At 39.8% G+C, this 12,771-nt stretch overlaps 1 protein-coding gene across 1 annotated transcript; it reads right to left on the bottom strand.

Moving 5' to 3' along the window:
* Positions 1-11,600: 11,600 nt before the first annotated feature.
* LOC308652203 (MAD2L1-binding protein-like) lies at positions 11,601-12,425 on the bottom strand (the record flags this gene model as incomplete). Its single annotated transcript, XM_081299983.1, has 1 exon — positions 11,601-12,425. One exon carries the CDS (start codon positions 12,423-12,425, stop codon positions 11,601-11,603), a length of 825 nt encoding a protein of 274 aa, XP_081156109.1.
* Between the last annotated feature and the right edge of the window lie 346 nt (positions 12,426-12,771).

Genomic DNA, 12,771 nt, shown 5'->3' with positions numbered 1-12,771 from the left:
AAGATCCTGTAACACACTGAGCACAGTGATACACACCTGTAAACACAGCTATTCCAGAGGCGTAGGCAAAAAGATTGCAAATTGCAGGACAGCCTGGGAAATTTAGCAAAATTCTGTCAAAAAAAAAAAAAAAAAATGGATACAATGGTACACACCTGTAATCCCAGATATTTGGGAGGCAGGGGCAGGAGGATGACAAGTTCCAGGTCAGCCTGGGCAACATAGTGAGACCCTGTATCAAAATACAAAAAAATAAAAAAGCCTGAGGGTGTAGCTCAGTGCTAAAGTGGCTAGGGGTGGAATCCCTAGTAGGGAAGGAAGGGAGGGAGGGGTGGAGGAGGAGAGGGAAGGGAAGGGGAGGGAGAGAGAAAGGGAGAGAGAGAGACAGAGAAAAGAATGTCACAACCCTCTGCTCCAGTCACAGCTACACTTGATCTTAGTCAAAAGGTGGAGAAGAGATGCCCCTTTTAATGTCTGTAGGATCTGTAGTGTTATCTTATTTTAAGCCCAATATTGGTAATATTTTTCTTTTTCTCTTTTTGTGTTGCTGTTTTCACAGAACCTGAATTTGGATTTTTCTGTTGTTTTCTATTTTCTATTGCATTAATTTTTGCCCTTATTTTTATTATTTCCTTTATTTTATTTACATTGGTTGTAATTCACTCCTCTTAGTTATTTTAGGTGGACACTTTGACATTGGTCTGAGACATCTGCTTCTCTACTGAAAGCATTTATACTACAAATTTCCTCCTGAGCACTGTTTCAGCTGAATCTTGCAAATTTTTACATGTTGTATTTTCATTTATTTATATTTTTTAATTAATTAATTAATTAATTTTAGTTGTTGATGGACCTTTATTGAATTTATTTACTTATGTGTGGTGCTGAGAACCCAACCCAGTGCCTCACACGTGCTAGGCAGGCATTCTACCACTGAGCTACAATCCCAGCCTCTGTATTTTCATTTTCATTCAGATATTTTCTCATTTTCCTGTTTGTTTTCTTCACCATAAAGGTTACATGTAAAGCCTTTTTTTTTTTTTTTTTTTTTTTACTGGGTATTGAGCCCAGGGCCTCACACATGACACATGTAAGACAAGTGCTCTACCACTGAGCTATGTCCCCAGCTCCTGAAAAACCTTTTTTTTTTTTTCCCCCTTTGGTACTGGGGATTGAACTCAGGAGCACTAACCACTGAGCATATGCCTAGCCTATTTTGTATTTTATTTAGAGACAGGGTCTCACTGAATTGCTAAAAGCCTGGCCATTGGGCTGGGGATGTGGCTCAAGTGTCGCGCACTCACTTGGCATGCGTGCGGCCCGGGTTGATCCTCAGAACCACATACAAACAAAGTTGTGTCTGAAAGCTAGAATAAATAAATAAATATTAAAATTCTCTCTCTCCCTCCCTCTCTCTCTCTAAAAAAAAAAAAAAATGTTAAAAAAAAAAAAAAGCCTTGCCATTGCTGAGGTTGGCTTTGAAAAAAAAAAACCCTTTATAATTTTGTCTTCAAGGGGCTGGGGATGTGGCTCAAGCGGTAGCGTGCTCGCCTGGCATGCGTGCAGCCCCGGGTTTGATCCTCAGCACCACATACAAAGATGTTGTGTTCCCCGAGAACTAAAAAAATAAATATTAAAATTCTCTCTCTCTCTCTCTCTGCCTCTCTCTTAAAAAAATTTTGTCTTCAAGTTTCAAAGATATTTTTGCTGAATAAAGAATTCCACATTGATGCTGGGCGTGGTGGCACATGCCTGTAATTCCAGCAGCTAGAGAGGCTGAGACAGGAGAATCATGAGTTCAAAGCCAGCCTCAGCAAAAGCAAGGCGCTAAGCAACTCAGTGAGACCCTGTCTCTAAATAAAATATACAAAAAAATAGGGCTGGAGATGTGGCTCAGTGGTTGAGTGCCCCTGAGTTCAATCCCTAGTGCCAAAAAAAAAAAAAAAAAAAAAAAATTCTACATTGACAGTTTTTTTTTTCTTTCAGTACTTTATAGATGTCTCTCCATTTTTTTGCTGATTTTCTCAGATTCTGATGAATGTCTACTTTCTTCCTTGTATTTTCATTAATATTTTTATTTTAAATTAACACACAATAATTATACATATTTATAGGCTATAGTGTGACATTTCAAAGCATGTATACAAAGTATGAAGATTAGATTAGGTCAATTTGTTAAGGCGCAATTGCAATAAATCACCGAGGAGTTGATCTTAAAGCAGGAGACAGAAACTTTATTTACCAGTCTGTGGGCCACAGGTTGGCTGCAAGTCTACCCTTCAACCTCTTCCTGGGGTTTGAGTACACCTTGTATAGTCCAAAACCATATTAATCATAAGTGGTTATTGCTGTGATTCAAAACCATAAACAAACGTCATGAGATATAAAATCATAAGCAGAAAAGGCAGTGGGTCAAAATGTCCCTAGTTGAGTACAAGTTAAAGAATGGTTACTAACATCTAGAAAAATCAATTTCTGACAGGGTATGTTGTCCAAGAAAAATGGGAACCAAAGACAGAACAATTTTACATTGTATAAAAATTGCCATTTTGTGCTGCCAAACATGCTATGCTAAGCAACTATTGATGAGTACAGAGGTGGAGCTTTCCCATGGGAGGAGCAATTTTTACATGATGTGAAGTCTCAGGATAAAATGGAGTCTGTTTGGTCATTGCCCATATAACCTGGCCCATAACAAATCGACATATCTATCACCTCAAATATTTATCATTTCTTTGTGTTGGGAACATTCAAAATCCTTTCTACTAGCTACTTCCAAACATTCAATTAATTATATAAGCTATAGTTACCCTGCTGTGCTGTAGAACACTAGAAATTAGTTTAACTGTACTCCTGGAAGCACCTGGAAGTATCCTCTCATTCTTCCTGTTCCCTTTCATCTAAGTCTGTTTTAATTCTTGAGAAAGAGAGAGAGAGGGGGGGGGGGGGATATCAGTTATGTCCTTTTGAAACTTTTAAGATTGCTAGTGTGGGCTAGGATTGTGGCTCAGCCGCAGAGCGCTTGCCTAGCATGTGTGAGGCACTGGGTTTGATCCTCAGCACCACATAAAAATAAATAAATAAATTAAATGTCTATCAATAACTAAAAAACAGTTTTTTAAAAAGATTGCTTGGGCTGGGGATGTGGCTCAAGCAGTAATGTGCTCCCCTGGCATGCACGGGGCGCTGGGTTCGATCCTTAGCACCACATAAAATAAAATAAAAGATGTTGTGTCCACCGAAAACTGAAAAATAAGTATTAAAAAAAATTCTCTCTCTCTCTCTCTCTCTCTCTCTCTCTCTCTCTCTCTCTCTCTCTCTTTAAAATTTTTTTTTTTAAAAAAGATTGCTAGTGTAGTGAAGAATAGCTAGTGTAGATGAAAAATAGCTTTTTAATTCCATATTAAGCTATTTTAATTCCATAATTAAGGCAATGATCTTCTGAAGATTCTACCTGATACTCTATATAATACAAGATCTTTCCTCTGTGATTCATGGAAACATGGATAATTTATTCCCAGTCTAGGAATTGCTCTATTTACTTCTTTCCAGAGATTATTCCCCTATTTTGTGTGTGTGTGTGTATTTTTTTCCCCTGCGAGGTTTTAAACCCACTCTACTGATCTACATTTCTAACACTCAGTTTATATTTTCCAAAACTCAGACAAAGACTTGAGGAAACTTTTTCCAAAGTCCCTAGACCTCTACCTATGACATCTATCCTCTCTAATACTCTCTCCAGCAAATTCTGTTGACCTTGGACTCCCTCAACTCTGTTATCTACATGCTCAACTCAAGGACAGAGTCCTTTCCCTGACACTTTGCAGGCAGTAAGCTGATTTGATTGTAGGGCTCATCTGTGTTTTCCTTTTCTTCAAGGAACACAGTCCTACACTGTCTGCTTTGTTATCTGTTGTCTGAAATTTTTTGTTTTATGAAATTTGTCTACTTTTTAAGTTATTTTAGACAGGAGAATAAATCCAGTTCTGATAGTCCTTCTTGGCAGAAAGCAGATTTTAGTAGATGAGATTTCAGCAAGTTTTTGTACTACCAAAAGAATGGAAGACCCTTATTTAATAATAAGCACAGGATATAAAAGGGAATGCAAATGAGAAGCAATTTGATTCACTCTGAAGAACTTCTAAGAGTTTCAGAACAAGGATTTACTAGGGACTTCAAAAGTGGGAACTGAAAATAGAAATTAGTTGAGAATTTCTAGAGGGTAATTAGGCTTTTAGGTTCTTCTTTACACATAGATCCTCTTTTCTATGAGATTGAACTCTGTAGAAATTGAATCAAAGACCAAAAATAGATTTTAGGGAATTAATGGCATGATATATGAAATAATGATGATTCCCAAGGTAATTGATATATGTTATTTTTAGATTTGCGCGTGCACACACACATACACACACATACAACTTTCCATTTAATGTCTCTAAGTTATTTTAATTCTATAATTAAGGCAATCGTCTTCTGAAGTAGAGTGGTGAGGCTCTGTCATAGAGTCTTTATTGCAAGCTCAAGCCTGGACTCACGACCTTCTCCGACGCAGTGTCCCGAGGAGTGAGCCCTGGTCCTTTGTTCAGTGAGATTTTATAGGTTTTTGGGGATACTCTGTGTGTCACAACATCACACTGCAAATCTTTCCACACCATAGGAAAATCAAACAACTCTTAACATTGATTAGCACATTCACTGGCGGGAACAAGTCGGTAAGGTAAGGGTGATTGGTTAGCTCAAGTGGTGGATACATTTGAACTGATTGGTTTAGGCCAAGAGTGTATATGCTAAACTTGCAGGGTTCCTAAGCATGTTATCAATCACCAAAACTACTGGGTGGGCCGCTTGGTATTTCAGGTATCTTTCCTGTCTCACTCTGATTGGTTGTTGCTATGGTTTGAATTAGATCTCAAGCATTCTTTTGTTTTTTTTTTTCAGGAACTTTGCATTTGCTGAGTCAAGAACATCCACTGTGGGGCTGGGGATGTGGCTCAAGTGGTAGTGTGCTCGCCCGGGGTTCAATCCTCAGCACCACATACAAAGATGTTGTGTCCGCAGAAAACTAAAAAATAAAAATTTAAAACAAAACAAAAAAACATCCAGTATGGACAAAGGACTCAGCAGGGTAGCTTAAGTGCCTAGGAATGAGTTTTCCAAGGATGAGGGTCACATACACACACACACACACACACACACCCTTTGGACAGACCCTGCTCTGAGGTACAGGTTAGTTTTTCAAAATGGAGTCACATTAGTTTCTCACTGGCACCTTGGTCTTAGATTTGACTACTGAACTAAGAGAGCATAAATTTCTGTTGTTTAAACCACTCAGTCTTTGGCATTTTGTCCTTCTGGCAGCCCTAGTAATCTCATACACCTGAGAGCCCTATGAATCTTTTCAGTGTGGTAAACCAGATTATATAGTTACTCCAGCTTAAAAACATCCAATGATTTCCCATGTGGTTAAAATTAAATCTAAAGTTCTCTCACTGGTTCATAAGGTCCTATAAGATTTGGTCTCTTTTTTTTTTCTTCTTAGAGAGAAGAGAGAGAGAGAATTTTTTTTTAATATTTATATTTTAGTTTTCGGTGGACACAACATCTTTGTATGTGGTGCTGAGGATCGAACCCAGGCCGCCCGCATGCCAGGCGAGTGCGCTACTGCTTGAGCCATATCCCCAGCACTAAGATTTGGTCTTGATCTTCTTTTTCAGTTTCATGTTATAATGCTCTTCCCTTTGCTCACTATACTCTGGATACACTTGCTTTCTTTCTGTTCCACAAACACACCAAACTCATCCCTTCTTTAGATTTTCTTCACTTGCTGTTCCCTCTACCTAGAAGTACTATACTGCAAATCATTGTATGACTGGCTTCTTCTTGCAACTTAAACTCAAATATCACCCTTCCAGAGAAGCTTTTCCTGACTGCTTCACCTAATGTAATATCCACCCGATCACTTCAATCCATCACTATGTTTAATTTTCTTTACAATATTAATTACTAGATGAAATATATTTTCCTTTGCTTACTTGATTTTTTCTAGTCTTTCCTCATTAGAATTCAAGTCCATTGAGAACAGAACCCTGTGAATGCTGTGTCCCAGCATCTAGAACACTGCATGGCACATAATAGGTAGAAAATAATGATTAATAAATTAATGAATAAAAGATGAATGAATGAATAAACATACAATTCTACCTTGTTGAAATGTTTAGGTTTTAAAACTAATTTTATTTCTTTAGGTACTGGGATTTTTTTTTTTTTTAAAGAGAGAGAGAATTTCAATATTTATTTTTTAGTTTTCGGTGGACACAACATCCTTGTTTGTATGTGGTGCTGAGGATCCAACCCGGGCCGGCAGCATGCCAGGCGCGCTACCGCTTGAGCCACATCCCCAGCCCCAGGTACTGGGAATTTAATCCAGGGGCATTTTACCACTGAGCTGTATCGTAGGTCTTTATTTTTTGAGACAAGTCTCGATAAGCTGACAGGCTAGCTTCAAACTTGCCATCCTCCTGCTTCAGCATCCCATCTCTGGGATTACAGTCATGCACCACCACATCCAGTGGTTTTAAAATAATAATAATTCAATAAACATCAAACACCTGTGTGACAGTTAATATGTTATAGGGAGACTCAGGACATCCTATGGACAGGTCCAGATAGACCACATGGAATTGAGGTCTTCTGCCAAAAGCAATGCACATGAGTTTGGAAGTGGATTCTCTAGGCATAAACAAGACTTCAGATGATGGTAGCCCAAGCTGATACCTTGACTGAAATCTCACAAGAAATCTTGTGCAGCTGGGCAAGGTGGTACATGCCTCTAATCCCAGTGAAAGGGTAAAGTTTCTAAGCTGGAAAGCTTGAATTAAAATGTAAAAGATTAGGTATTATTAAGTTCCTCTGTTACACCCAGATTCCTGAGATAGTTAAGACAATGCCCTACTGGCCATTCAGCCTAGGGCCCTGTGCAGTTTGTCACAGGGCCTGAACCAATCAGTTTGAATGTGTACCCAGTTTAGAAGTGACCAATCACCCCTGCCCAGCCTGTTCCCACCAATGAATGGACTAATCATGTATCAGAGTTGTTGTTCAATTTTCCCGCGCCTCATGATGATTTGTTCTGATGTATGCAAAGCCCCCCACCCTCTCCAAAAAGTGTATTTAAGCTCTGCTTGACCTCTGCTCTGGGCTGCTCTCCCTTCTTGAGTGAGCACGGAGCCCCAGCGCGCTGGAATGGATCCCCAATAAATCCCCCTTGCCATTGCATGGAGCTAGTCTCGTGTGGTCTCTCCTTACACCAGCAGTTCAAGAGGCTGAGGCAGGAGGATCTCAAATTCAAGACTAACCTGGACAATGTAGTGAGATCCTATCTCACAATAAAATAAAAATGGCTAAATGCAATGGTCATCATTACACTAAGTACATGTATGAAAACACTAAGGATGTGACTCTACTTTGTGTACAACCAGAGATATGAAAAATTGTGCTTTATATGTTAATACGAATCGTAATGCATCCTGTTGTCATATAACAAATTAAAATTTAAAAAATAAAGAAAAAATTAAAAAATAAAAAGGGCTGAGGTACCTCGAATGGTAGAGTACTTGTCTAGAATGTGCAAGGATCTGGGTTCAATCCCTAGTGCCACAAAAAATAAAAATATAAATTTGAAAAGGACTGGAAACATAGCTCAGTGGTAGAGTACCCCGGATAATAAATAAACAAGTAAATATTTATTTTTATTCATTTATTTTTATAGTTTTGGAGATTGACCCTAGGGCTGAAAAACCAGCCTCTACCTCAGAGCAAAGCCTGTCCAAGGAAGGGACATGACCTTTGTCCTTGGAAAGACCCACAGAGCACTCCTAGGCACATTCCCACCCTGCCAAGTGGTTTATCTACAAATAACAGGAGAGATCTTCTGTGCCAGGTATCCCTGACTCAGTCAGGCTAGGTGGGAACCCATAGCAATCCCCTAACAGCCACCAATCAGCATGAGACAGGGAAATACCTGGGATGCCAGATGACCCTCCCAGTAGTTTATGGTATTGGGAAACCATGTAATTCAGCATGAACACCCCTCTTGGCTTAAACCAATCAGTTCAAACGAATCCCCCTCTTGTACTAACCAATCACCCCTACCCAACTTGTTCCCGCCAGTGAATGTGCTAATCAAGTTTTAGAGTTGTTATTTGATTTTCCCGTGATGTGTGATTTGCTAAGAGATGCTATGATTTATGTGGGGGTCCCTGCCTTCTCCAAAGAATGTATAAAACTGCTGCAAACCCTGGGCTGGAGCCTCTCAGCATCACCAGTTGCTGTGTGTGCTTGGAGGACCGAGCTAGCTCGCAGTAACACCTCTTTGCTGCTTACTTCGATCTTGGTCTCTGGTGGTCTTTTGGGGGTCCCGAATTCCAGCATAACAGGGCCTTATACATGCTAGATAGGCAAGCACTCTTCCACTGAGCTACATTCCTAGACCTTTTTGTAAATTTTGAGAGATCCAGATAAATTTCTAGGTCCGGCTTCAAACTTGCCATTTTCTTGCCTGATAGTTCTGAGCAGCTGAGATTAGAAGCAAGTGCCTCCATGCTCAGTATAAATATATTTTTTTAATTTTTATTTTTTCTTAGTTTTCGGTGGACCCAACATCTTTGTTTGTATGTGGTGCTGAGGATCAAACCCGGGCCTCATGCATGCCAGGCGAGCGCGCTACAGCTTGAGACACATCCCCAGCCCTCAGCATAAATATTTATCCCACTAGGTTTTGGGGTAATTTGTTGGATAGTAATAGATAGCTAATACATTCTAAAATCTGCAAACTAGGATTTATCCTTGGTAATTTCTTTGCCCTTCAATTCTAATATCAAAGCCATCAAGTATCTCTCAAGTCTTCCATTTCTCTGTCTCTCCTACCATATTTTTATCCAAACTACTGTCAATTCTTAAAAATGTGTATTTCTGAAAATTCATTTTTTTAAAAGAGAGAGTGAAAGAGGAGAGAGAGAGAGAGAGAGAGAGAGAGAGAGAGAGAGAGAGAGAGAGAATTTTTAAATATTTATTATTTTTTAGTTCTTGGCGGACACAACATCTTTGTTGGTATGTGGTGCTGAGGATCAAACCCAGGCCGCACGCATGCCAGGCGAGCGCGCTACCGCTTGAGCCACATCCCCAGCCCTCTGAAAATTCTTTATGCATCTGATAGCTATGGGACAAACTTGAAGTAATCTACCCTTGTTTATAAAATCTTGGCCTTCTGTCTATTTTGGAACTCATTACCTGCAATTCCTTTTCAGAGAAGAACCACTCCACTCTCCAAACAGCTAAAAGCAATGCAAGTATATTTATCCTTTTTCTTTATTGCTTAAAGAAGTTATAATAACACCAGACTCATTATATTAAGCCATTCAGGCTGGTGGTTTATAAACAACACATATAATTTCTCAAAGTTCTGGAATCTGATGTGTTCAAGATCAAGCCACCATTAGATTTTGTGCCTGGTGAGGGCACACTTTTAATATGAACCCTTAGATTAAATACAGAGGGAGGAAGAATAAATGGGGGGCAGAGTATGAAAGCAATATTAGCTCAAACTGCCTAGAGAAAATCATGCATTGATGTAATATTTCAAGACAAGTAGAGTTGGGATGAAGCTATTTTAAATACTTACTGGTTTCTAGATTAGGTAATTTATAAATATCCAACAGATTGGACAATGAATGAAGGAATGTTAAATTAGGGAGTTTTTCACCTTGATTCACTACTATTTCTTTTCCTCAATAGATAGACAGCATTATTCAGTTTACATTTTATGGAATCTCAATAATTATTAGGGCTGGAACTAACTGATGATCACCTAGTTGAAGTTGCTTATTTTATTACCAAAGCATTTAAATGATGTGTGTGATGATGTCACAGCTGCCACAAAGCTTCCTTTTCTCATGCTGTTAGTTTACTCTAATTAGAAGCCTTTCCTTTTTGATGTGCTAGAATTAGTTCAATGAGCTGAGCACAAGCTGTACTACTACCAACGTCAAAAGCAACTGCTCTAGTTCTGGGCTATCCACATCTACCAATTATGCTTTTGTCACCAGTGTAGAATTGAATTATGCAAAAGATTGGTTTGGAGCCAAGGTGTTTTGGGAATAGTAAGAGATGAGTCAGAGAAAATAGGAGTTCTTCTGTGTTCCGTGACTGAGCTGTAGCATGCTTTCAAATGTGAGGGGTCAAAATCTTGGTCACAGAGCTCTACAGCAGGAATCATTATGCATGAATCTATTGTCGTTGATACTTTAGTCACTTAAATATTCATCCTGTCTTCTGGAAAAGCAGGGAAAATATTGACTCTAAATATCAAAGCAGCTGTTTTGAAGTGAGTTTATCTAATGATAATAAAAAAATTCTCAGACATTAACTAGACATGGGTACAAATGAGGTCACAGCTGGGTCTCCCTTTAGACCAGTTGTCTCCATACTGAAAACAACTCACACTATAGTTATGAGTTGTCCCACAATTATAAGACTTTGTCCCAAAGGCAACCAGGTGAGTGAATGTCTATTGATGGCTCGACACTTGTCACCTTTATTATGAAAAAAAAAAAGCTAAATTAAATGACCTACTGCTTAGACATCTCCAAATGCTCATCTTACTTTTGAAATAGTGACTCAGCAATAGACTTTGAAGGCTGTGGAGTAGAGAATCAAGAACTGTGGATTTGCATTCTCAAAGCAAAGGTTCTAGTTCCCTATTAAGATAGTCTTGTAGTCTTTCTGCCCTTCACTTTTCTCTTTTGTAAAATGGGATAATAATATTTGTCCTTACTACCTCACAAAGTTGCAGGAAGAAAATTAGATAACATTGACTCAGTTATTCTTTACAAATCAATTCATCCTTCTTTGTTCTTATAGCAGCATGTGGAATTTTAACATTGAAAAAAAAATAGCATGAGTTTTTATTTTCCTCTCCTGCTTTGGGAGTTCTTTAGACCATTTGTTTGCTTATTTGTTTTTTTGCTTGTTTTTCCTGCAGCATTTAGGATGGAGCCAGGACCTTTCACACACCAGACAAGTGCTCTACCACTGAGCTACACTACCAGCCCTCAGCCCACATTCATGGTAGGAATGAGATAAAATTGGAAGGGGTTATTTTTAGGGTTTGAAAATATTTCTTTTTTCTAAGTCAAAAGTTTCAGGAAAATTTAATGATTCTAATCATATTGTATTTAAATTCATGAGTCACATCCACTTTACGACTCTGATAGAAACTCTTGAAAGAAAAGAGCAAAAGCAGAAAAGGGATACCTCCATAGAAAAGTCTGTCTGAGAATCCATTTTTGCTATCCAATCCTAAATAGAAACACCTGACCCAGCACCCTCTGGGAAAAATCAACCTATAATTCGTAATTGTTCCTCAATAATGATTATTACAGTCACAGCCACATACCATCAGCCCACCAGGAAGTCAGAGGGGAGGCAAATAGCTAGGAGGACAGAGCCTTCTTTTCTACCAGGAAGCAATCCCAGCTCCAAGCAAGAGGTGCGTGACAAGGCTATTGTGTTTTTACAGTCAAGAAAAATCCCTCCTTGGTTCAATCGTGGAAGCCCTTAAGTGTCACTGGTGCCTGGAACCAAATGTAATCCTCTGAATCCATGGCTGGGAAAGAAGATCTGCCACAGGACAGGGTCACAGTGAGTTTGTGACCCCGGCTAGGCACTCGGTAGTTGAGCTTGGGTCGAAACCAATCTTCTCCACAGTCACGGTGCCCCTGTGCCATGACAATGGTGCCCATGAGCGGAGGAGCCTGTAGCTCACTAAAGGCATCGGCCATGAAAATGGCTCGGAACAGATTGCGCAAACAGGCTGCTGTGCTCAGGGTCTGGTCCGTGCTGCAGGGGACCAGCCTGGACAGGTCAAGTTCATAGAACTCCTTGGGGCTTAGGGCACTGCCCCCGAGGAGGATCAGCACTCGTGGTACTAGTGTCCGGGCAAAGAGGTCCTCTAAATGGCTGAGGACACTGTCCAGTTCTGCCAGTGTTTGCTGGCCTTTCCTGCTGCTTGCCTCAGTGGTGACTTGAGGTGTCTTCCTCGCTGCATTCTCTGCCTGGGGAGAAGGTTTGGGGTAGAATTGCTTAAGCTGTTCATAGGGCAGAGGGAGTTGCTGGCGTTGGTACATGATATGCTTTAAAAGTTCACAAGTAAACCGACAGCAGCCTTCCTGGCTTACAGGCCCAGGAAACACCACTGGTACCAAGCAGTCGCTTGAGCAGAAGAACTCAGAAGGGTAGGAAGATTCCTGGGCAGAGGTGGTCTCAAGTAGATCTATCTGAGTGGCATTAGTTTCTTCTGACTTCTCATACCACTCCAAATCAGGGACTGCAGCAGGGGACAGCACTTCCAGCTCCGGCATGGCCATCACGACCTACTCCTTCTTCTCCCTGCAGTGAGAATCAAAAATATTTCTTACTCATGTATTAATGTTGTTTCTGGTTTCCCAGAGAGTAGTTAGGAATATTGATAACCAATAATGTTTTTTTCCCTTCTTTGTTTTTGCTTTGCTTTGCTTTTCTTTTTTTGTGGTACTGGAGATTAAACCCAGGTCCTCATGCACTGAGCTACATTCTCGGCCCTTTTTAAAAATTTTATTATAAAACAAGGTCATGGGGCTGGGGTTGTGGCTCAGAGGTAGAGCGCCTGCTTAGCACGTGCTCCATCGTCAGCACCACATCAAAATAAATAAAATAAAGTTATTGTGTCCAACT

The sequence above is a fragment of the Spermophilus citellus genome (assembly GCF_964194105.1).
Source record: "Spermophilus citellus genome assembly, chromosome: 6".
In the NCBI taxonomy this organism is placed as follows: domain Eukaryota; kingdom Metazoa; phylum Chordata; class Mammalia; order Rodentia; family Sciuridae; genus Spermophilus; species Spermophilus citellus.
The sequence above is the reverse complement of the archived record's forward strand: the minus strand, read 5'-3'. Positions and strand labels throughout refer to the sequence as shown.